General features: G+C 42.6%; 2 protein-coding genes and 1 long non-coding RNA gene across 3 annotated transcripts in view; 1 reads left to right on the plus strand and 2 right to left on the minus strand.

Annotated features, from left to right (window-relative positions):
* LOC132509358 (zinc finger protein OZF-like) overlaps positions 1–25,210 on the minus strand; it is a 63,387-nt gene that overhangs the window by 17,590 nt on the left and 20,587 nt on the right. The window lies entirely within an intron of this gene.
* LOC132509376 (uncharacterized) lies at positions 305–21,943 on the plus strand. The gene is made up of 3 exons (XR_009536958.1): positions 305–524; positions 2,933–3,052; positions 21,064–21,943. It is a non-coding gene; the product is annotated as an uncharacterized LOC132509376 (long non-coding RNA).
* Positions 7,700–8,127, minus strand: LOC132509375 (mitochondrial import inner membrane translocase subunit Tim8 A-like). The gene has a single exon (XM_060130349.1). It carries the CDS (start codon positions 8,077–8,079, stop codon positions 7,834–7,836), a length of 246 nt encoding a protein of 81 aa, XP_059986332.1. The 5' UTR covers positions 8,080–8,127; the 3' UTR covers positions 7,700–7,833.

The following is a 25,210-nucleotide window of genomic DNA, read 5'->3' on the forward strand; positions in this document are numbered from 1 at the left end:
CTCTCCAGGCCTCTGGGCCCCAGGCTCCTAGAAGAAACAGAGACAGCCTCTCCCGGCCGGCTGCAGAACAAGAACTACGCTACCACGCGCGCCACAACCAGAGAAGCCCGCGGGCCCCAACGAAGACGTAGCGCATAATGAATGAATGAATGAGTGAATAAATAAAATAATTTTTAAAAAAGAATCACACTACCCAGTAGGCTGTGCTTTGCGGGATGGCTGTGAGGGCCGGAATGATGGCGTCACAGAAAAGGGGCGTTACTGGCTCGCGTTGTCAGGGGCGGGACTTCCTGCGCCGGAGGAGCGGGGTTTTCTTTGTGGTGAGGCTGGTGTGTCCCCACCCACTACGAGCTCTTCCCGGGACTTAGGGAAGGAGCGGGGAGGACAGCTTGGAGGGCCCACCTGTGCCTTTGTACGACCTGGGGGAGGGTCAGCTAAGCCCGCTGGACCCGCCGGTCTCCGGCGCCCTCACGTGGCCCTACGCTCGCCGCGGTGCGATGGCAGCGCTGGTGACCCCGGCGCAGGTGAGTGGAAGGTGCGTCAGGCCACGCCCGCTCGGACCCCATCCAAGTGGCCGAGGCGCGCTGCTGTGCAGGATGGTGGTGTCCTGTGAGTCGTCACCTTGTCCTCCCCAGGGCATTGTTTGTCGGAGCCTCGGGATGGGGTCGCTTGTGCTCCGGGTGGGAATCCAGGTTAGGAGCTTCAGGCGGAGTGTCCCATTTCTGTCAGTCAGTGGGACGCTGTGTGGTAGGGAGAGATGTGGTTTCTCGAATCTCCCTGACCCCATACCGCTGGCGTGGAAGGACCCGCAGGGAGGAGTGCAGGCCGCACAGTCCGGAGACCTTTCTGTGTGTTGCGGCCCCGCCCCTTCCCGAGTCTAGGACCTTGAGCAGCTTTCCCTGTTGCCCTTGGTTTCCGTTTTCTCGGGCACAAAACAGGAATATTAAAGTTCCTCCAACTGGGTTTGAGGGAACTAGAAAAAGCACATGGGTGACGTGTATCCCCCCGCGTCCAGCACGGTGCAGGGAGCATCGCTCTGGTTCTCTTTCCACGGAGGTGCCTCTTGAGCCTTTGTTGATGTTAGAGGCTCATTCCTGGGAGAATCTGACCCTTGGGTTTCCCAGCTGTGTAACCTCTACAGAGATAAGGGCTGGGGTGGGGAAGAGGCAGGAGTAGCCTGCAGCAGCTTGGGGATTGCAGCCCTGCTAGGATAGAAAAGGTGTCAGGAGAGACAGGGCGCCCAGAAGGCCAGGGAATTTGTCTTTCAGTTTACAGCCAGTCGAACTGGCTTCCCACTGAATCTGTTTTCCTGTTTGAGGTTCAGTTACATATGGTAAGTGGTGATAGTGTGCAGGAGTGTGGTGTCCGTTTGGATATGAAAACACAACAGGTCCTGGGTAATTCCATAGCCGTGACCCTGAGTACCCTCATCATAGTCCTGATCGCTGTCAGGACTTGTCTTATTTGTTAACTTCCCATTCACTTGGCTCCTTCCTCACTTTATATCAGACTCACTCCAGTGTACTGTCCTGAAAGAGGCTTTTCGTGGTGCCCTGTCTAAAGCAGACTGTAACCTCTTGTCATCTCGCGCTATTTTCTTGACTTTGGAATCTTTGGGTCCCTGTGACATTGTCTTGCTCATTTATTTAGTTGCTTGTTTAGGATCTCTTCCTAGCCCCTGAGCATGAGCACCTGTTGCTGCTTAGGACATAGAACAACAGCCTGGGCTTATAAAAGGTACTCAACAAGTGGTTCAGTGAATGAGTGGGTCTCCCCCTCAGGTGCTTGCCTCACACTTATAATAAATACAGTCTTTCTCCCAACTATATATGGCCCACAGTGCTCTCTCTACTTGATCTGCCCCTTGCTTACCCCCAAGGTTTTTTCCCTCCATTTTTCCCTCACTCACCGCACATGGCCAGGCAGTCCTGAACTTGTAAAACTCCTGCCCAATTTCCAGCTTCAGCTTGCACTTCTCTTTGTCTGGGGCCCTGTTCCCAGATCTCTGCAGGGCTATCTCTCCCCACCCTTCCTGTGCATCCGTGTCACCTCTTAGGATAGTCTTTTCCTGGTTGTTTTATAATAATTCTGGCTAAGGTACCCCTGCCCCCACCTGCCAATCTTCTGGCAACTCTGTTCCCGCTTTTACTGGATGTTCAATTCCCACTTCTGCTCCTTAAATTTGAGGTTGTGGCTGATTTTCTAGAGCTGCCTGGGGCTCAGACCTCTGGCTGTGACACGGAGGTGATGATGGCATTTACCTCATGGGCTGTGGGAGGATTAGTAAGAGTCACAAAATACATTGAACATGTAACTGTGCCAGGCAGTCCAGCATCTCACATGTAAACATTTTCTCTTTAGTTCTCCAAACGGCCTGGTGAAGTGGGACTGATTGTTCTATTGATGCAGAAATCGAGGCTTAGAGAAATGATGGGATGTCCTCCCTGTGGTCGCACTGGCAGGAAGTGTCAAATTCCAGAGTCTTGATTCAAACCCTGGAAGTCTGGTTCCCGAGCAAGGAATCTTATTGTGTAAAGGCCGCAACTTGGGGCAGGTGCACTGTGAGGACCAGGGAAGCTTAGGTGCTATCACTTTACTGTTACCATTGTTGGAATTATCATCATGATCATTTTCCCAGAGCACTTACCATCCCTCCCCAGTCCTCATGGAACACCACTGTCTGTGTCACTGTGACACTGTCTGTGTCATCTCCAGTGACTTCCTTCATGGGAGACTTTTCTCTCAGCCACAATTGCATTATGTTCCAAGGTTGCATCTGCTTCCCCCTTGAGCCCAACACAGAACTTGGCGATCCAGAGGCCTCGGTGATTCAAGCCTGGGTTTCTCTGCATCTTCACCAGCAACAGAGTGACAGGGTTGATCCCAGCCAAGTGCACAAGGCCAACACCACTACCTGTGTTTGACTCTCCAGGTGGTGGTGACCTTTAAGAATGTGGCTGTGACCAAGAGGAGTGGGGACAACTTGACCTGGACCAGAGGACTCTGTACCAGGAGGTGATGCTGGAGACCTGTGAGCTACTGTTCTCACTGGGTAAGTGCTCAGCTCTCACACCTGTGAGGGACCCTATCCACCTTGTTTCTGGGCTGATCAGAAGGACACAGGAGTCACCTTTCCTCCTCCCCACAGGTCCTGCAGTTTTCTGGTCCCTTCTCCTGCCTGGTCTCGCTGTGTCTGTAGCAGTGATTGGTGGGATAGAAACAATGTCCTTCTGAACACCAGCCCCCATCCCAGTGCCCAGCACCCTTGGGCCTCAGTCTGAGGTTCCTGTTCCTGATTCCACAGGAGGGAAGCTGACTGGCCCAGCCTGCTGAGGTCAGGTGTCCCCACAGCCCAGTTAGCAGGGCTGTTCTCAGAAGAGAGGGTGAGTCAGGCAGACCCCTACATGGCATTTGTCATCAGTGTCACCCAGGGATCTTCCTAAACAGCACAATCTTGGTTCAAAGGTCCCTGGTGTCACATGTTTCCTGTGGCCTGGGCAGATTGCTATGTGGCAATACTTGGAGGGCCAGGGAAAGATTCCCCAGGAAGCTGTATAGGCTCTGAATCATCAAACAACAAATAGGACTATTTGTCCCATAGCCTGGATTGATGCGTCCAGGAATCAAGGGGTAGATATGTGAGTGGCACCACTGACAGTTATCCATAGAGAGGCACTAGGGAAAATTTTTGCTTCCTGTCTTCATGAAGCACTGATTGTGTAGAGGTCTTAGTTGCAAAGGGAAGAGTGCTTTCACTACTGCAGTAGAATGATTCCATTGTCCTGGAGAGTAACACTGCCAGTCTGCCACTTTGCACTACTCATGCTTCTGAATCAACAGGAAAAGTAAGAGTTACTGTGCTGGCTCTGGTGATTGAATGTGATTATCAGGTGCAAATTGGACTATACTTCCCACTGGTACTTGCACAAAGGAAGTGTTTGTCTGGAATGCAGAGATCCCTTAAGATGTCTTGTCATGATCTATGGTAAAGTCAATGGAAAACTATCCACAACCTATTTCAGGCAGGACAACTCATGGCCCAGACCCTTCAGGAAAGAATACTTTGGTCACCCCACCAGGGAATAAAAAATAATCATTCGAGGGCTTCCCTAGTGGCGCAGTGGTTGAGAGTCCGCCTGCCGATGCAGGGGGCACGGGTTCGTGTCCCGGTCCGGGAGGATCCCACATGCCACGGAGCGGCTAGGCCTGTGAGCCATGGCCGCTGAGACTGCGCGTCCGGAGCCTGCGTGCCACAGCGGGAGAGGCCACAACAGTGAGATGCCCCCGTACTGCAAAAAAAAGAAGAAAAAAAAGACCATTCGAGGTGCTGCTGAGGACAAAAGGAGCATGGAATGGATTGTGGAAGAGCTACATATTAGTTAGCTCATGTGACCATTAACAGAAGTGAGGATAGTAATCAGTAATGTCATGAGTATTTCTTCCTAATTTTTTTTTTTCGGGTATTGTCACAATAATGAAGCAATAAAAAGTAAAATTACTCACATTGCTAAGGAAAAAATAAAACTGATCTACAGAGAAAACTCTATGGGATCTCCAAACAAAGCATAACCCAGAATAAACATATACAATGGAATACTACTCAGCCATAAAAAAGAATGAAAATTTGCCATTTGCAACAACATGGATGGACTTGGAGGGTATTATGCTAAGGGAAATAAGTCAGATAGAGAAAGACAAATACTGTATAATATCACTTATATGTGGAATCTTAAAAATACAACAAACTAGTGAATATAACAAAAAAGAAGCTGACTCACAGGTACAGAGAACAAACTAGTGGTTACCTGTGAGGAAAGGGAAGTGGCGAGGGGCCATATAAGGGTAGGGGAATCAGAGGTACAAACTGTGATGTACAAAATAAGCTACAAGGATATATTGTACAACACAGGGAATATAACCAATATGCTATAACTATAAATGGAGTACAACCTTTAAAAATTGTGAATCACTATATTGTACTCCTCTAATTTATATAATATTGTACATCAGCTATACTTCAATAAAAAACAAAACATAACATTAACCAAAAGACCCTGCTAGAACGACTGAGTATCTGAAGCTTGAAGAATTCAAGATCCATATAAAAGAAACCATTCTATTTGCAATAGCAATAAACAGTTGAGAACTTCAGATCCCCCCTCCCCGCCCCAAATGTCTGTGTTGAAATGTACCAGGGACTTGTTTTAATCATGCACTGTGAGACATGCAGACATGGAAGTTACTTTGAAGAAGGACACTTACACGGTTCCCTAGAAACAGGAAGCACAACATGTCATACTGGGCCGCATATGCTGGGCCTCCACCTTCTGCTCAGGAGGCAGGTCAAGAAGAGCATGGCTCACAGCCTTGAAAAATTCTGGCAGACTTTGGGCTTCAGGGGTCATCCCTAGTTGCCACCCAGAAGAGGACCTTCACCCAATCATGAGGCACCTTTATGGCATTGGAGGACTTCCAGTCACCAGAATTGGGATAAATGAATGTCTGTTCTTCATAAATCATCCAGTCTATGGTGTTCTGTTATAGCAGACATATAAGACTAAGACAGACAGTTTGAAATTTTTCAGCGGGCTCTGTTTTGGAAGGGTGGACACTAGTTGTCCCGTACCTAGCTCTGGTATAGGTACCAGAGCTGGGTATGGTATAGGGCAGGGAGGATTATTGGTTTGGTGTGTGAGTTTGATAAGGTTATGGTTGGGGGTGTGGGCTCCAGATTGGTCGGTTTGTGTATAACAAGCATGCTTATAGGGGAGGGATTTTTTACCTGCAGGAATTAACTAGCTCTGAGATGGATAGCCTTGCCAGGAATAAGGCCCCAAAGGCCAGAGTAGGAAAAATACAAAAAAATAAGAAAATATAGTCAATACAATTAAAATTTAGCATACCATCAGATGTAGAAAATACATGCAAGATGGGTAAACAGAATTTTAAAAATTAGAGAAAAAAAAATTAAGACCCAAGTAAAAGGAGAGATATCTCACATTTACGGATTGTAACGCTCAATATTTCCTTCTAAATTGATCTATGTGTTAAGTGAAATCCAAGTCAAAATCTCGGTAAGCTCTTTTTTTTTTTAATAGAAATTGCGAAGTGGATTCTACAATGAAAATGCAAGTGCAAAGGACAAAGAATAGCCAAACAACCTGGAAACAAGAAAGTGCTAGCATAAATACAAATAGATAAATGTAAGGGAATAGGAGGTCTAGAAATAAACATACACACAACTGATCAGTTGTTTTTCAGTGAAGGGACAAAAGCAATTTGGTATAGAAAGAATGATATGTTAGATCAGTGTGCGGTAGCAGTTGGGTATGCTATTGGGTATGCAAAGAGAACTTATAAAAATTAAATAACTATGGATCATAGACATATATAGAAAAACCTAAAACTGCGAGAGTTACAAAATACTGGGTTGGCCAAAAATATTGGTTCGGGTTTTTCGGTAGCATCTTATGGGAAAACCTGAACGAACTTTTTGGTCAACCCGATAAAACAGGAACACAGGTTTTAACCTTGTGTGGAAGTCACAAGCCTTACATCCTCTCCAGTATTGCATGTGCTGACTCTACACCAGTCACACCTTTTTTCTATCTACCTCCTCTCATCCAAAGCCCAACTCCACCTCTCCCACCACAGCCCAAGAGACTCCCAGGTGGCCTCATTTACTCTTGTCTTTTCCATTATAGTTTATTACAAGATATTGAATATAGTTCCCTGTGCTCTACAGTAGGACCTTGTTGTTTATCTGTATATAGTAGTTTGTATCTGTTTATCCTAAGCTCCTAACTTATCCCTTCCTCCACTCCCTTTCCCTTTTGGTAACCTTAAGTTTGTTTTCTGTATCTGTGAGTCTGTTTCTTTTTCTGTTTTTTTTTTCTTGTAGAATCTTTTATTTCAGTGATTAAAAGAACGCACTAAACGGAAACTATGCTGATTTACATTAGGCATGCACCTCTACCTGAAACGGCTGTTAGTTTTTGAGTGGCCTAAATCTTTATAACATTTTTTCATTTAGGCACATCTTTCAATTTTTTTGGACCCCAATATACAGGGTAAGTTAACCTCTTCCTTGTGGCAGTTTAGTATGAGAATTATGTTCACTGGCTAGATTCCTTTAACCAAAGGCCTCTAGACTCTCAGGTTACCTGTACTAGCTCAAGACTGTAATTTATATAGATATTTAAGTGAATCACAGTATAAGGGAGAGAGATAATCTAGAAAGGTGAAATGTACTGTATGAATATTCAATACATCTTTTTTTCCAGCACTGATAGTCAAACATGAGATAAGGAGGGCTACAGTCAAGTACCAAATTACTCTTTCCCCTGCTGCTGCCCTTTCTGAGAGACACAAAGACGTATGTCGATCTCTCTAGAAATCTGAAACGAATCCACACAAATAACAGATTATTACTTATGTGGCCCCACTATCAAATTATAGAGCAGTTCCCCTATTAAAATTGTAGGGAGCAGTTAATGGGACTATGAGAAAAGCTTCATCCCACATAGAGTAATATACATCTAGTAGAATTTTCCATTCATCTGTCATTTGTTTTCCCCAGATTAGCATTAAAAAACACAACCCCAAACACATTTGACCCTCAAACACCCCCCCCCACACAAAAAAATTGGTCTTTGTTCATTCAGATGACAGGATGTCCCAAGAGTGACAAAGGGGGAGCCGATCCCCCACCTTTTCTTCAACCATCCCATCAACTGCTCTTCTTTTCTTGAACTACCTTCCTTTTCCAAAGAGGTAATGCTGAAGTCAGTCAGAACAGCTTTCTGAGAAGACTGGCTTGGGTTTCTGGGTCTGTTACAGTCGATTCAAGTTGAATTGGCTTGTATCAATGAAGCGCCCAATGCAGTTCACAAAACAGGCCTCAGCCGGACTGTCCAACTTTGGCCCAGGCTTGTCTGTGCACTTTTCCCAACAAAGTTTCGTCATCTGGTGCATCAGCTGCTGGAAGCGCTGCTTCTGAGTCTCTACGTCCATGAAATGCTGCAGCTGCCAGTCAACCGAGCCCAAACCCACTGTGGAGGAAGATGAGGAGGAATCCATCCCAGCGTGGCCACGCGTGCTGAGACGAACTCTGCACCAACTCACCAACCTTCACGTCTGCTTCTGTTTTGTTTTGTTTGTTAAGATTTTTTAATATTTTATTTATTACCATTTATTTTTGGCTGCATTGGGTTTTTGTTGCTGTGCACGGGCTTTCTCTAGTTGTGGCGAGTGGGGCTACTCTTCGTTGGGGTGCGTGGGCTTCTCATTGTGGTGGCTTCTCGTTGCAGAGAACGGGCTCTAGGCATGCAGGCTTCAGTAGCTGTGGTGTGCATGCTCAGTAGCTGTGGTTAGAGGGCTCTAGAGGGCGGGCTCAATAGTTGTGGTGCACGGGCTTAGTTGCTTCGTGGCATGTGGGATCTTCCCAGACCAGGGCTCGAACTCATGTCATTGGCAGGCGGCTTCTTAACCACGGTGCTACCAGGAAGCCCCTGTTTCTGTTTTGTAATAAGTTCACTTGTATCATATTTTAGATTCCACGTATAAGGGATATCATATGGTATTTGTCTTTCTCTTTCTGGCTTACTTTGCCTAGTATGATAACCTCTAGGTCCATCCATGTAGCTGCAAATAGCATTATTTCATTCTTTTTTATGGCTGAGTAGTATTCCATTGTGTGTGTGTGTGTGTGTGTGTGTGTGTGTGTGTGTGTGTGTGTGTGTGTGTGTACACACACCACATCTTTATCCTTCCATCTGTTGGACATTTATATAGTTTCCATGTCTTGACTATTGTAAATAGTGCTTCTGTGAACATAGGGGTGCATGTATCTTTTTGAATTAGTGTTTTCTCCAGATGTATGATCAGGAGGGGGATTGCTGGATCATAAGGTAACTCTATTTTCAGTTTTTTAAGGAACCTCCATACTGTTCTCCATAGTGGCTTTACCAGCTTACATACTCACCAACAGCATAGGAGGGTTTTCTTTTCACTACACCCTCTCCAGCATTTATTTGACTTTTTCATGGTGGTCATTCTGACCAGTGTGTGGTGATATCACATTATAGTTCTGATTTGCATTTCTCTACCAACTAGTGATGTTGAGCATCTTTTTATGGGCCTATTGGCCATCTGTATGTTCTTTGAAGAAAAGTCTATTTAGGTCTCTGTCTATTTTTTTGTTGGGTTATTTGTTTTTTGTTGTTATTGAGTTGTATGAGCTGTTTATATATTTTGGAAATTAAGCCCTTGTCAATCACATTGTTTGCAAATATTTTCTCCCAGTCCGTAGGTTGTCTTTTCGTTTTGTTTGTGGTTTCCTTTGTTGTGCAAGAGCTTATAAGTTTGATTAGGTCCCATTTGTTTATTTTTGCTTTTATTTCTTTTGCCTTGGAAGACCGACCTAACAAAACATTGTTATGGTTTATGTCAGAGAATGTTTTGCATATGTTCTCTTCTAAAAGTTTTATGGTATCATGTCTCATGTTTAAGTCTTTAAGCCATTTTGAGTTTATTTTTGTGTATGGTATGAGGGAGTGTTCTAACTTCATTGATTTACATGTGGCTGTCCAGCTTTCCCACCACCACTTCCTGAAGAGATTGTCTTTTTTCCATTGTATATTCTTGCCTCCTTTGTTGAAAATTAATTGACCATAGGTGTGTGGGTTTATTTCTGGGCTCTCTCTTCTGTTCCATTGATCCATGTGTCTGTTTTTATGCCAGTACCATGCTGTTTTGATGACTATAACTTTATAGTATTGTCTGTGGTGTGGGAGGATTATGCTTCCAGCTTTTTTCTTTTTCCTCAGGATTGCTTTGGCAATATGGGTCTTTTATGGGTCCATATAAATTTTAGAATTTTCTTGTTCTAGTTCTGTGAAAAATGTCGTGGGTAATTTGATGGAGATTTCATTGAATCTGTAGATCGCTTTGGGTAGTATGGCCATTTTAACACTATTAATTCTTCTAACCCAAGATCATGGGATAGGTTTCCATTTCTTTGAATCATCTTCAGTTTCTTTTATCGGTGTTTTATAGCTCTCAGCATATAAGTCTTTTACCTCCTTGATCAGGTTTATTTCTAAGTATTTTAATTTTTTTTTTAACCCCACATTTGTTTATTTATTTATTGTTGGCTGTGTTGGGTCTTCGTTTCTGTGTGAGGGCTTTCTCTAGTTGTGGCAAGCGGGGGCCACTCATCATCGCGGTGCACGGGCCTCTCACTATTGCAGCCTCTCTTGTGGTGGAGCACAGGCTCCAGATGTGCAGGCTCAGTAGCTGTGGCTCACGGGCCTAGTTGCTCCGTGGCATATGGGATCTTCCCAGACCAGAGCTCGAACCCGTGTCCCCTGCATTAGCAGGCAGATTCTCAACCACTGTGCTACCAGGGAAGCCCAAAGTATTTTAATTTTTTTAATGAAATTTTAAAAGGGATTGTTTTCTTACTTTCCCTTTCTGATATTTCATTGTTAGTGTAAAGAAGTGCAGCTGATTTCTGTGTGTTAATCTTGTATCCTGCTACCTTGCTGAATTCAGTTATCAGTTCTAGTAGTTTTTGTGTGGAGTCTTTAGGGTTTTCAATATATAGTATCATGTCATCTGCATATAATGAGAATTTTACATCTTTCCTTTCAATTTGGATACATTTTATTTCTTTTTCTTGTTTGATTGCTCTGGCTAGGACTTCCAATACTATGTTGAATAGAAGTGGTGAGGGTGGGCGTCCTTGTCTTGTTCCAGATTTTAGCAGGAAGGCTTTCAGCTTTTCACCATTGAGTATTATGTTGGCTGTGGGTTTGTCATAAGTAGCTTTTCTTTTTGGCTGCATTGGGTCTTTGTTGCTGCGTGCGGGCTTTCTCTAGTTTCAGTGAGTGGGGGTTACTCTTTGTTGCAGTGCATGGGTTTCTCATTGTGGTGGCTTCTCTTGTTGCAGAGCATGGGCTCTAGGCACATGGACTTCAGTAGTTGTGGCACACGGGCTCAGTAGTTGTGGCTTGTGGGCTCTAGAGCACAGGTTCAGTAGTTGTGGCATACAGGCTTACTTGCTCCGCAGCATGTGGGATCTTCCTGGACCAGGGTTCGAACCCGTGTCCCCTGCATTGGCAGGCAGATTCTTAAACACTGTGCCACCAGGGAAGTCTCATAAATAGCTTTTATTATGTTGAGATATGTTCCCTTTATACCCACTTTGGTGAGAGTTTTTATCATGAATGGATGTTGAATTTTATCAAATGCTTTTTCTGCATCTATTGAGATGGTCACATGGTTTTTGTCTTTTCTTTTCTTGATGTAGTGTATTACATTGATTGATTTACATATGTTGAGCCATCCTTTGATCCTGGGACGAATCCAACTTGATCCTGCTGTATGATCCTTTTTATGTGTTGTTGGATTTGGTTTGCTAATATTTTGTGGAGAATTTTTGCGTCTATATTCGTCAACGATATTGGCCTGTAATTTTCTTTTTTGGTGGTGTTTTTGTCAGGTTTTTGTATCAGGGTGGTGGTAGCTTCATAGAATGACTTGGGGAGTGTTCCGTCCTCTTCAGTCTTTTGGAAGACTTTGAGATGGATTGGTGTAAGTTCTTCTTTGTATGTTTGGTAGAAATTGACCTTATTTACTCTTTAGCTAATCTATCATCCAGTCTGACACTCTTTAGGCTTCACCAGGAGTTATCACAAAACTCTGAGCCTGTAGAGAGGAAAACAGCACCAGGTCTTATCTCAGTGTCATCTGATTCCATTTACTGCTTTGCCTGTCAATAAATCTCTTATTCACCTCCTTGGAATTTCATGTCACTCCTGGATCTTCATCTGAGGCCAGCTCCCGCACCACATGCACACGCACGCACACACACACACACACGCACACACACACACACACCTCTCCCTCTTTCTCTCTCTCTCTCTCTCTCTCTCTCTCTCTCATGGTCACTGTACTTCCTAACCTGTCTTAGTGATGATGACAGCCTCCTCCCGCACCCCCTACACACACTCATGCAAACACACACACTCTGTCTCATGGTCGCTGTACTTCCTAACCTGTCTTAGTGATGATGACAGCCACCACCCCTGTCCAGGGGTCCAGGCAAGTGAGCCAGTCCATGCAGAATACCCTCCCTTCAGCCTTAATGGCATTGCCACATAACCTGTGAGGTGTTCCTCTTAAGTCTGACATAGTCCACGTGCCAATCTCCTGCTTATGGGTATCTTTACATGAACCCCCTCCTTCCCTGAACTCCAGGTGTATATTTCACATGCCCACTAACACCTCCACTTAAAGGTGCCTGCAATACCTCAGACTCAGCATGGTGACACCTAACTCCTGATAGTACTGCTGGTAATTACTCCTGTTATTGACTTTGCATATTTCGCCTAAAGCCAAACTTCCTGGATTTATGTGAGACTTCTCTCACCCTTACAGCAGTGATCATTCCTACTAAAAAACTCAACCTAATACTACAAGCAACTTCTTAGAAAATATTTGGACATAAAGGTAAAAGTCTTTAGGGACTCCCCTGGTAGTCCAGTGACTAAGACTCGGTGTTCCCAATGCAGGAGGCCCGGGTTCGATCCCTGGCCAGGGAAATAGATACCACATGCAGCAACTAAGAGTTAGCATGCCACAGCTAAAGATCCCACACGCAGCAGCTAAAGATCCTGCACGCTGTAATGAAGATCCTATGTGACGCAACTAAGACCTGACACGGCCAAGTAAAATATAAATAAATAAATAAATATTTAACAAACAAAAAGGTAAAAGTCGTTACCTCATGCTGGGAATGAAGCTATAATAAAAATTTTATGGCAACAATACTAAAATGATTATGGTACCCTCCCAAATAATTCAAAATAGAAACAATATTCCGTTGGAAAATAAATTTTTAATTAATGCAAAAATGTAATTTCCATGAGGGAGAGAAAGATTGCTATTTATCCAGTGATAGGGGCAGTGTCTGGCAATAGCAAGCACTCCATAAATAAAATGATGGGTACAGATTTCCTAATTTTTTTTTTTTTTAGCCACGCCACATGGCTTGTGGGATCTTAGTTCCCCAAATAGGGATCAAGCCCGTGCCCCCTGCAGTGGAAGTGGGGAGTCTTAACCACTGGACCACCAGGGAATTCCCTTCCTGATTCTTTCTTGAATGCCCCATTCCCCTGTCCCTGCTTCCATCCCAGCAAATGCTTACCTGGTTTTGTGGGCAATCCAGCCATGATTGGCCGAAGCCAGGTCAGTATTTGTTAATTGGATTCCACAGAACTGAAGAGGAGGCGTACCGCATACCACAAGATCACCTGAGGCGGGGATGCAGTGCCTACATCAGCCCCATCTGGTCTGGAGCTGATCTCCATGGTTACAAATAGAGCACAACGTGTGTTCCTGTCCGTTTTAGTATTGTGGCCACAAAATTTTTATTATAGCTTCATTCCCAACGCTTTTGAACAAAAAAATTTGTTGGACTTTTACCTTTATATCCAAATATTTTGTAAGAAGTTGCTTGTAGTATTAGGTTTGTGGGAAAGAGAAGATCTGGGGTGTAATCTACCCAAGACCAAATTTCTCATTGTGCTGATCACTCTTTCTGAATCCTTCTCCCCTTGTTGTGTCCAGATATTTAGAATGAATAAGTTAGAAGGCAGTGGCAGTACAGTCATGTGCATTGATGTCTGGGCAATGGCTGTCTTTCTCACAGGGCTAAATTACAAGGGTAAGTTTGATCATCATGAATCACTGGGGTGGGGGGGCTGTTCATTATACACAGGCTGCACCCACTGAAAACAGCCTAAACATCTGTTATTTTCTCTTTCCCAAATTTGCCACTTCATACCCACACATAAAAGACTTAGCCTGTTAGCCTTTACAAAGATTTAAAGAACATTATATAATTTCTAAGTACCCATAAAATATAATAATATATATTCACCTTGCTTGGATGAGGGCATTCATTCATTCAGTAGATATTTATTGAACACCTAATATGGGCCAGGCATTGTGCTAGGTGCTCAGTGAATATTGATACATGAAAAAGAGACCAAAAGTGTATAGATCTTAAACAAGTGTAAGAAGGGGTTTCCCCAAAGTCCTTGAAGGATTTGACTTTGCTATACATGTCTTCCTGACTTCTGTCCTCTGCTCTGAGCACAACCCTTCACCACTAGACCCACTTCCACAAAAAAAAGACTACTTCTGCATGTTGCCAATGGGCTGTGCATGACAATGGGCAGTATTTATATAGGCAGCACAGACAGTAGCTTTTCACTTAATGTAGCAATAACACAATATTAATCAATGGGCACTGCCTTCCATAGCGATTGAACAAATGCTTGACGTGGGTCAGGTCTCTTAATCCAAAAGCCACAGAGAGAGTGCAAAATGGGAAAAGTCTGCATCTGAGAAGGAACACTGCTAAGGAAAAATGAATTTGTTTTCAATTTGGTTTAAATCAGGTGTGGGATTCTACCCTCCTTTTGGATCCCCAAATAGGAGAATCTTAGCACATAGATAATCACAAACTGTGTGAGAGTTGAAGTCCCTGCCCTGCTGGAAGGCGGCGCCAGGCTCACAGAGGCACACATCTGTCTCAAAGTCACCCTGCCCTTTGCAAATGGCAAAGATATTTCACATGTTCTGATTTCCCCTTATTTCAAGGCTACATCATGTGAACTCCATTTAAAACAATGTGATTTTGCACTCCTGTAATGGATACCATGAACACATTGAGATGTGAGAGTATGGGACAGGGTGGGGGCAACTTTCTACCAGTGTGCGGAAACTAGGGAACAGTTCTGAGGCTCAGGATAGGAGAAATAGGTACATGGCCCCAGTGGCTTAAACCTCAGTCCTTGAAGGATGTGCCCCCACCACCATTCATAGAAGTCCTAGCCACAGCAGCTAGGCAAGAAAAATAAAAGGCATCCAAATTGCAAAGTGAGGAAACATTGGAATCATAATGGAGTAATTATAGTTCAGGTGTACAAAACGGATTGGGAAGACTATTGAGGTTCTAGTCTCAGACACATCCCTGTACCACTGAGAACTTGAACTTTTTGTGAAGTACCAAACCCCAGGACACCTACAGCTATATTTAGAACAACATCTGCTGGGTGTAACTTTATGGTCTCAAGGTTCCCCTTTGTCAGTTCAAGAATTTCAGACCCCAACCAATGCTTGTTTAGCAAGCACTCTTCTTGCCATCTCTAAATAATTCCTTACAAACAATATATGTAACTAACTGCCCTTGCAGTTTTTTGCCTGTGTAAGCTTCCTCCATTTTGTAATCCAGAGGAACATAGTTCAGGTGCTTCTTGAACCTGTGTCTCCCAGGCTGTAGTCTAATAAACCACAAATAAATGCCTCTTTATTTCAATAAGGTCTCCATTTCTGAAATTTAGGTTAACATTTCTTGGTGTAGTTGGTATTACCCAGTGTGACCTCCAGCACTTCTTCAGACTTGGTATTGGCATTCAGTACCTACATAGACCCATTGCGTTTAGCAATCTTTTCACTCACATAAAGACTGCAGAGAGTCCTCCTGACCCCAAAACTCTCATTTGGTCAAGGTTTAGATCATAAATAAAATTGGGTGTCTCTCAGTGTTGACTTTAGTCCTCCCTTTTGGGAGTGGAGTTTTTATGTTGGTTTTATTTTGTTTTGTTTTAATCTGTGCCACTTGGTAGGAGATTCGGGTTTCAGGTTTCTTTTGATTTTTATGAGTACTCAGAATAATGCCAAGTTCTCATTCAAAACAAAACAAAACCCTGTCAGCTTTGTGTTTAACACCTATGGGCCCTCATCCTGTAACGACCTATCTAAATGGGTCCATTTAACCTGGTATGATTTTAAATTGCCCTGGCCAAAATGGGAAGCTTTTGAAATTCCCAAATTTGTCAATCTTCATGCATGCCTAGAAAGAAATACCAGAAACAGAGAAAAATTAATGGAAAACATATTTTTTAAATTTATTATTAAAAATAACAAATAATAAATTGCTGCACACAGGCTTTCTCTAGTTGCGATGAGCGGGGGCTACTCTTCGTTGCGGTGCACAGGCTTCTCATTGCGGTGGCTTCTCTTGTTGCAGATCGTGGGCTTCTGTAGTTGCAGCACGCTGGCTCAGTAGCTGTGGCGCATGGGCTTACTTGCTCCGTGGCATGCGGGGTCTTCCCGGACCAGGGATCAAACCCATGTCCCCTGCATTGGCAGGCAGATTCTTAACCACTGTGCCACAAGGGAGGTCTCAGAAAGAATGTTTTAATTGATATTTAGAGGCCTCTAAACATAATACTGAGGAAATTGCTTCCCTCCAAGCTGTAATTAAAAATTGACTCAGGCTGTTTCTAAACTTAAGAAATCATGAAATTCTTTACCCTACTCCCATTCCCCTCCCAATTCTGCACCTTCTCCTCCATTCTTTTACCCACCTCTTTGCAAACTCCCTTTTTATTTAACTTACCCCCTCTCTTCTCTTTCTCCACCAGACACCCTCCTCCTCCTCCTCCATCAGTTAACACTCCTGAGCCTAAACCCCACTCAACCCCCTGTCCTGGCAGCCCCTATTAAAACGAAGTCCACATGAACCTTTTATTGTCTTTGTCCCATGGAGTAAACGTGAACTTAGGGCTATAGCTAAAGAATTCTGTGATTCTTTTTGGACCTCATTTCCTTTGCCAAACAATTTAATCTTGTTATACAAACCTATGAACCAAGCTATTCTGATCCTTATCAACTTATACACATGCTGGTAGGGGAAGGCAGAGCAAAAGAATGGCTTAATAAGATGGATTGGAAAAAACCTATAGAAGACTTCCAAAAGAAAACAACTGAAGATCAAGATAGGGCCAAAGGCTTAGCCAAAACCCTTTACTGTTTATTCCAGAAGTTTCCCCAAATATTACTGATTGAAACATATCCAACTGTGTACTCAAAACCTAAGGAGCCTGTACTTGAATTCTTTGAAAGATTTCAAAAAACTTTCAAACAGTATTCAGGGATGGAAAATGTTAATACCAACTCATGAACGGTTTAGATTAAGAACTTGATACTTTAGTTAGAAGGCATCAGTGAAATTGGACAGCTATGGATGCCCGTGATTTATGCAGTTTGGCACAGCAGCTGTCCAAGACCATACAAAAAGAGCCAAGAAGAAGGCTACTCAAATAATTAGTTTACAGCTTCAGCAATTGACTGGCCAAAAAAGGCCAACACGCCTCCAATCTTACAATGAAAGATGCTCCAACACAGAAGACCTTCAAAGGTACCTTTGCTATTATTGCAGAAAAAGCCTGGGAATTTTAAAAAAGCTTGCTATAAATTCAGAAAATCACTCAGAGAGAAAACAAAATCCTGCCAGCCCTTCTCCAAACAAAGGTCCTATGCAACTTCCTTTCTGTCTCACCTAGGGCTGCTCCAAGGAAATACCTGGGGTTTCTCCCTTTCTTCTCACTAACATTCTGGAGAAATTGAATTCACCATTGTTTGAGAGCAGACAGAGCTTTAATTCATACGGGGTACCACACTTTCTGTTCTCAATCCTAGCACTTTGAAACATTCTCTTCTGTGGAGTACTAAAACAATTTCAATGGTGGGAGTTTCTAAGCACCCTATGACTGTTTTTAAATCTCAACCCACTCCATTCCAAATTGGCCCTGTCACAGAGACACATTCCTTTCTCCTTCTTCCTTCCACTCCTGTACACATCCTCAGAAGAGACCTCTTAGAGGTCCATAATGCACATGTTTCCTTCTCACAAAAGGGGGAAATGTTTTACATCTGGAAGAACATTCCAATCAACAAGGCCCTAATGACACAAATTTAGGCCCTGCATGTGAAGTGCCATCATTTTTCTCACATCAGTCATAACCCCAAGAAAGAATGAACTTGTACAAACACTACGGTCTCAAATCTCTGTGGATAGAGGGAAAATTCATTCAGCAACCCCAATCAAAATAGATGTAGACTCATCTTAACCCCTCCCCAACATCAAGTAATATCTCGTCAAACAGGAACCTATAAAAGGAATTCAACATATCATAAAAGACTATATTAAACAAGGTCTAGTGATTCCTTGCACCAGTCCTTGCAATACCCCCTTCCTCCCAGTTAGAAAACCTAATGGAAGAGGCATTTTGTTCAGTATTAAATAGCCATCAATAATATAGTCATATCCCGCCATTCAGTAGTCCTTAATTCCCATATCCCTTTATTTGCAGTTCCCACAGACAGCAAGGTTTTCACATGGCTGATTTATGTGGTACTTTCTTTGTTATGCCAGTGGATCCAGACAGCCAATCCTTGTTTGCCTTTACTTGGAATGATCAACAGTACACTTGGACAGTATTGCCCCAGGGATATACGGAGAGTCCTATTTACTTTTCTCAGACCTTAAAATCATACCTTGCAGATGTTACTTTCCCAAATGACTTCACTTTACTCCAATATGTGGATAACTAACTTCTTTGCTCTTCAGGCATGCAGGCTTCTCAAAAAGACAGCCTCTAACTACTTGAGCCTGCATTATAGCAAAAGACCAAATTGTTAATATTTATACTGATAGCCAGTATGTTTTTTTTTAAAAAAAAAAAAAAGAGACATCAGCCACCATGTCCCCCCCTTTTTTTAAAATTTTATTTATTTATTTATGTCTGTGTTGGGTCTTCGTTGCTGCGCGGGGGCTTTTTCTCTAGTTGTGGCAAGTGGGGGCTACTCTTTGTTTCGGTGCACGGGCTTCTCATTGCAGTGGCTTCTCTTCTTGTGGAGCATGGGCTCTAGGCGCACAGGCTTCAGTAGTTGTGGCACACGGGCTCAGTAGTTGTGGCTCACGGGCTTAGTTGCTCCACGGCATGTGGGACCTTCCTGGACAAGGGCTCGCACAGGACAAACTATTAAGAATAGCCAATATGTATTGGACCTTCTGGAAGCTATTAAAATACTAAAACTTCTGGCCATTATAAATATCTCAGGTTAGTCAAGGCTTGGTTCAAAGGAAAGGAAATAATTTAGCCGATACTGTAGCAATGACTGCTGCTCTCTGACCCACTTCAAAAAAGCTTTAATTATTACCTAACCTTATGTTAGCTTACGGGATTAACTGTCAGAAACCTAAAACAATGTTTCTCCAGAGGAACAAGACAAATCTTATACCAGGGATGTAAATTTTGGGAAGATCATAATTTATGGTACGGGTCTAACAATACTCCAGTTTTGACTCATAGCCTCCAGGAACATATTATTGAACATACATGGGGGCCCAGATAAAATGATACGTGCAAAACAATGCTACTGAAAACCATCCCACAAAATAGCCACTGAAGTATATTTGAAGTGTAACATTTGTCCAAAACGTAATCCAGGTAAACCCATCCATTTCCCTAAAGATTGTTTTCCTTTGCCTTCAGGACCCTTTGAGGTATGGTTAATGTAATTTATCCAACTGCCACCATCTCAGGGATATAAATATGTAGTTGTACTAGTATGCATGTTTTCTCACTGGATTGAAACATTTCCATGTTGCAGGGCTATAGCACTTTTGGTAGGCAAAATTCTTTTGGAAAAAATAATTTCTACATGGAGTATTTCATCTGAGCTTCATAATAATCAAGGAACTCATTTTACAGGGCAAATTATTCAGTCAATCTGTAAAACTTGGCCTTTTATTCCCCCCCCCCCAGTATTTCCACTGCCTCTATCATTCACAGTCCTCCAGGCTAGTGGAACTTACATATAGAGCCATTAAGGTTCAATTGGCTAACAAGACATGGAAACAACCTAAATGTCCATCGACAGAAGAATGGATAAAAAATGTGTACATATATACAGTGGAATACTAGTCAGCCATAAAAAAGAATGAAATAATGCCATTTGCAGCAACATGGATGGAACTAGAGATTATCATACTAAGTAAGTCAGAAAGAGAAAGACAAATACCATATGATATCACTTTTATGTGGAATCTAAAATATGACATAAATGAACTTATGTATAAAAACAGAAACAGACTCACAGACATAGAGAACAGACTTGTGGTTGCCAGGGGGGAGAAGGGGTTAGGGAGGGATGGATTGGGGGTTTGGGATTAGCAGATGCAAACTATTATACAATATATATTGAATAGAATGGATAAACAACAAGGTCCTACTGTGTAGCACAGGAACTACATCCTGTGATAAACCATAATGGAAAACAATGTGAAAAAGAATATATATATATATATATATATATATATATATATCTGAATCACTTTGCTGTTCAGCAGAAATTAATACAACATTGTAAATCAAGTATATTTCAATAATAATAATTTTAAAAAGACTTAATTGGCTAAACTAGTTGAATCTTTTAATCTACCATGGCCGGAAGCCCTGCCCCTGGTATTGCTCAGCCTAAGGTCTACCCCCTTTGGTAAGCACCGACTTTCTTCCTTTGAAATAATTATGGGAAGAACAATGAAAATATATAATGCAGGGGCTTCCCTGGTGGTGCAGTGGTTGAGAGTCTGCCTGCCGATGCACGGGACACGGGTTTGTGCCCTGGTCTGGGAGGATCCCACATGCCACAGAGCGGCTGGGCCCGTGAGCCATGGCCGCTGAGCCTGCACGTCCGGAGCCTGTGCTCCACAAGGGGAGAGGCCACAGCAGTGGGAGGCCCGCGTACAGCACACACACACACACACACACACAAAAAAAAAAAAATATATATATATATAAAATGCACTACATAAGCCCAATGTGGTTAAAGGAGACCTCTTAACATATTGCCAAGAATTAACTAAAAACATTAAAGCTTCATGCTTACTAGTACTAGAATCTTTTATAAGTGAGAAACCTTTAAAAAAAAAAAGAGTTCCCAGGAGACAAAGACATTAAAGACATTAAAATAATTTACAACCAGGTGATTATATTTATTGGAAAAGACACCTCCCTGGAGATGCTTTGAAACCTCAATGGAAAGAGGTTGTTAATCAGGTATTAACAGGTTGTTCACTAAGCCATGTGCAGCAAAACCTTTGGTGTTCAATCATGGAGTCACGTTTCTCATTTTTAAAAGGCTACCAATCGTGAGTGGACCTCCCAACCCATAGATGACCTTTGTCAGAACAAGAAAAACTTCCCTGGGTCAGAAGCAGATGACATCTGAGTAGACAGTTCATCGCAAGAGTCGAGACCAGGCCTGTAACCCCAACTTTGTTGATAGTTTCAGACTGTTTTTCTTCTTTTTAACTGAGGTACCTATATACTTGACTTTGTCACATTGAGGGTCAGTAAGCCTTTTTACCCCTTCCTCATGTTTTCTTTAATCCTGATAATCCTAATATTAGAATTATTCATCTGTCATAAAATCTTTACCTTGAGGAATGACAAATTGAAATTATAATGGTGTAATCATACTCAGGCATACAAAATGGAGTTGAGCAGCCATTAAGGATCAGATCTCAGATACATCCCGGCATCACTGAGAATTTGAACTTTCTTTGAACTGTACGAAACCCAAGGACACCATCAGCCATATTTAGAACACTCAGAAGCTTCACCCTTTTGGTCTAAAATTTCCCCTTGTAACTGCAACCATTTTGAACACCAACCAATCCTTGTTAACAAGCTGCCTTATTTCTTGCTTGCTCCAATTATAATTCCTGACAGACAACTATGTAACTCACTATGGCCTTGCAGTTTTTGCCTTCCATTTTAACCTTTCTCCATTTTGTAGTATAGTAGAATACAATTCACATGCTCCTTGACTCTGTGTGTCCTGGACTAAATACATTTTGGGGGGTGGGGGGTGGCTTGCGTGATCTTGGTTCCCTGACCAGGGATTGAACCCGCACCCTTGGCAGTGAAAGGGCAGAGTCCTAAACATTGGACTGCCAAGGAATTCCCTCCTGGACTACATTCTTAACAAACCCCAAATAAATGCCTTTTTATTTCAATCAGGTCTGTTTCTGAAATTTCAGTTTACAGAAGGAAGAAGTAAAACTCACTATTTGCAGATGGCATGACACTGTATATATAGAAACCCCAAAAACTCCACAAAAGAACTGTTAGAGTTAAGTGAATTGACTAAAATTGCAGAATACAAAATTAGTACACAGAAATCTGTTGTATTTCTGTACACTAATAATGAACTGTCATAGAAATGAAGAAAATAATCCCATTTACAGTTGCATCAAAAAGAATAAAATATCTAGTAATAAATTTAACCAAGGAAGTGAAAGACTTCTAGTTTAAAAACTATAAGGCACTGAGGAAATAAATTGAAGATGACACAAACAAATGGGAAGATATACCATGCTCATGGATTGGAATAATCAATATCATGGAAATATACATACTACTCAAAGCAATCTACAGACTCAGTGCAATCCTTATCGAAATACCAATGACATTTTTCACCACAACTAGAACAAATATTTCTAAAATTTGTATGGAACTACAAAAGACCCCAAATACCCAAAGCAGTCTTGAGACAGAAGAGCAAAGCTGGAGGCATCATGCACCCAGGCTTGAAACCATACTACAAAGCTATCATAATCAAAACAGTATGGTCTTGTCACAAAATCAGACACATAGATCAATGGAACAGAGTAAAAAGTCCAGAAGTAAACCCACAGTCATATGGTCAATTTATCTATGACAAAGGAGGCAAGAGTGTACAATTGGGAAAGGACAGTTGCCTCAATAAATGGTGGTGGGAAAACTAGGTAGCTACATGTGAAAGAATAAAACTAGGGGGCTTCCCTGATGGTACAGTTGTTAAGAATCTGCCTGCCAATGCAGGGGACACAGGTCTGAGCCCTGGTCCAGGAAGATCCCACATGCTGCAGAGCAACTAAGCCCGTGCACCAAAACTACAGAGTCTGTGCTCTAGAGCCTGTGAGCCATAACTACTGAGCCCACATGCCATAACTACTGAAACCCGTGTGACTAGAGCCTGTGCTCTGCAACAAGAGAAGTCACCACAGTGAAAAGCCTGTGCACTGCAACGAAGAGTAGCTCCCACTTGACGGAACTAAAGAAAGCCCACATGCAGAAATGAAGACCCAACACAGCCATAAATAAATAAATAAATTTATTTATTTATTTATTTATTTATTAAAAAAAAGAATAAAACTAGACCACTTACACCACATATAAAAATAAACTCAAAATGGATTAAGGACTTAAATTTTTTTTCTTTTTTTTTTTTGCGGTATGCAGGCCTCTCACTGTTGTGACCTCTCCCGTTGCGGAGCACAGGCTCCGGATGTGCAGGCTCAGTGGCCATGGCTCACGGGCCCAGCCGCTCCACGGCATGCGGGATCCTCCCAGACCGGGGCACGAACCCGTGTCCCCTGCATCGACAGGCAGACTCTCAACCACTGCACCACCAGGGAAGCCCCAAGGACTTAAATTTCAGACCCCAAAACCATAAAACTCTTCAGAAGAAAACATAGGCAGTAACCTCTTTGACATCAGTCTTAGTAATATTTTTTTGGATGTGTCTCCTCAGGCAATGGCAACAGAAGCAAAAATAAATAAGTGGGATCACATTAAACTAAATAGCTTTTGCACAGCAAAGGAAACCACCAACAAAATGAAAAGGCAGCCTACTGAATGGGGGAAGATATTTTCAAATGATATATCCAATAAGGGGTTGATAATCCAAAATATATACAGAACTCATACAACACTATATTTAAAATAAAAAATTTTTTTAAACGGGCTAAGAAGCAGAATAGACATTTTTCCAAAGAAGACATACAGATGGCCAACAGGCACATGAAAATATGCTCAACTTCATTAATCATGACAGAAATGCAAATCAAAACCACAATGAGATACCACCTCACGCATGTCAGAATGGCTTATCAAAAAGAAACAACAGGGCTTCCCTGGTGGCGCAGTGGTTGGGAGTCCGCCTGCCGATGCAGGGGACACGGGTTTGTGCCCTGGTCTGGGAGGATCCCACATGCCGCGGAGTGGCTGGGCCCGTGAGCCATGGCCACTGGGCCTGCGCTCCGGAGCCTGTGCTCCGCAACGGGATAGGCCACAGCAGTGAGAGGCCCGTGTACCAGAAAAAAAAAAAAAAGAAACAACAGGACTTCCTAGTGGTGCAGTGGTTAAGAATCTGCCTGCCAATGCAGGGGACATGGGTTCAAGCCCTGGCCTGGGAAGATCCCACATGCCATGGAGCAACTAAGCCCATGCGCCTCAACTACTGAGCCTGTGCTCTACAGCCTGTGAGGCACAACTACTGAAGCCCATGTGCCTAGAACCCACGCTCCACAACAAGAGAAGCCACTGCAATGAGAAGCCCACACACGGCAACAAAGGGTAGTCCCCACTCACCACAACTAGAGAAAGTCTGCATGCAGGAATAAAGACCCAACGCAGCCAAAAATAAATAAGTAAAATAAATTTTTTAAAAAGAAACAAGTGTTGACCAGAATGTGGAGAAAAGGGAACCCTCAAACACTGTTGATGGGGATGTAAATTGGCCCAGCCACTGTGGAAAACAGTATGGAGGTTCCTCAAAAAACTGAAAATAGAACTATCAATGGTTGAACAATTACACTTCAGTTTATTTGAAGAAAACAAAAACACTAATTTGAAAAGACATATGCACCCCTATGTTCATTGCAGCATTGTTTACAATAGCCAAGATATTGACAGGACCTAAGTTTATCAATAGATGAATGGATAAAGATGTGGTATGTATGTGTGTGTGTAGCTATGTATAACACACAAAATGGAATATCACTCAGCCATAAAAAATAAGAAATCGTGCCATTTGCAACAACATGGATGGACCTGGAGGGTGTTATGTTAAATGAAATAAGTCAGAGAAAGAAATACTATATGATTTTACCTCTATGTTGGATCTAAAAAACAAAAAAAATGAACAAACAAAACAGAAACAGACTCATAGATACAGAGAACAAACTCATGGTTACCAGAGGGAAGGGGGATGAATGGTTGGACAAAATAGGTGAAGCAGTTTACAAGGTAGAATATTCCAGATATAAAATGAATGTCATGAGGATGTAATTTGCACATAGGAAATATAGTCAATAATATTGTAACCAGTGCTCAAACATAGTAACTGGTCTTACTGAGGTGATCATTTCATAATGCACAAAAATAATGAATCAATGTTATACACCTGAACCTAATATAAACGTTAAAAAATAATGAATGAATGCAACAAAAAAGAAACC

The sequence above is a fragment of the Lagenorhynchus albirostris genome, chromosome 19 (assembly GCF_949774975.1).
Source record: "Lagenorhynchus albirostris chromosome 19, mLagAlb1.1, whole genome shotgun sequence".
Lineage (NCBI taxonomy): Eukaryota > Metazoa > Chordata > Mammalia > Artiodactyla > Delphinidae > Lagenorhynchus > Lagenorhynchus albirostris.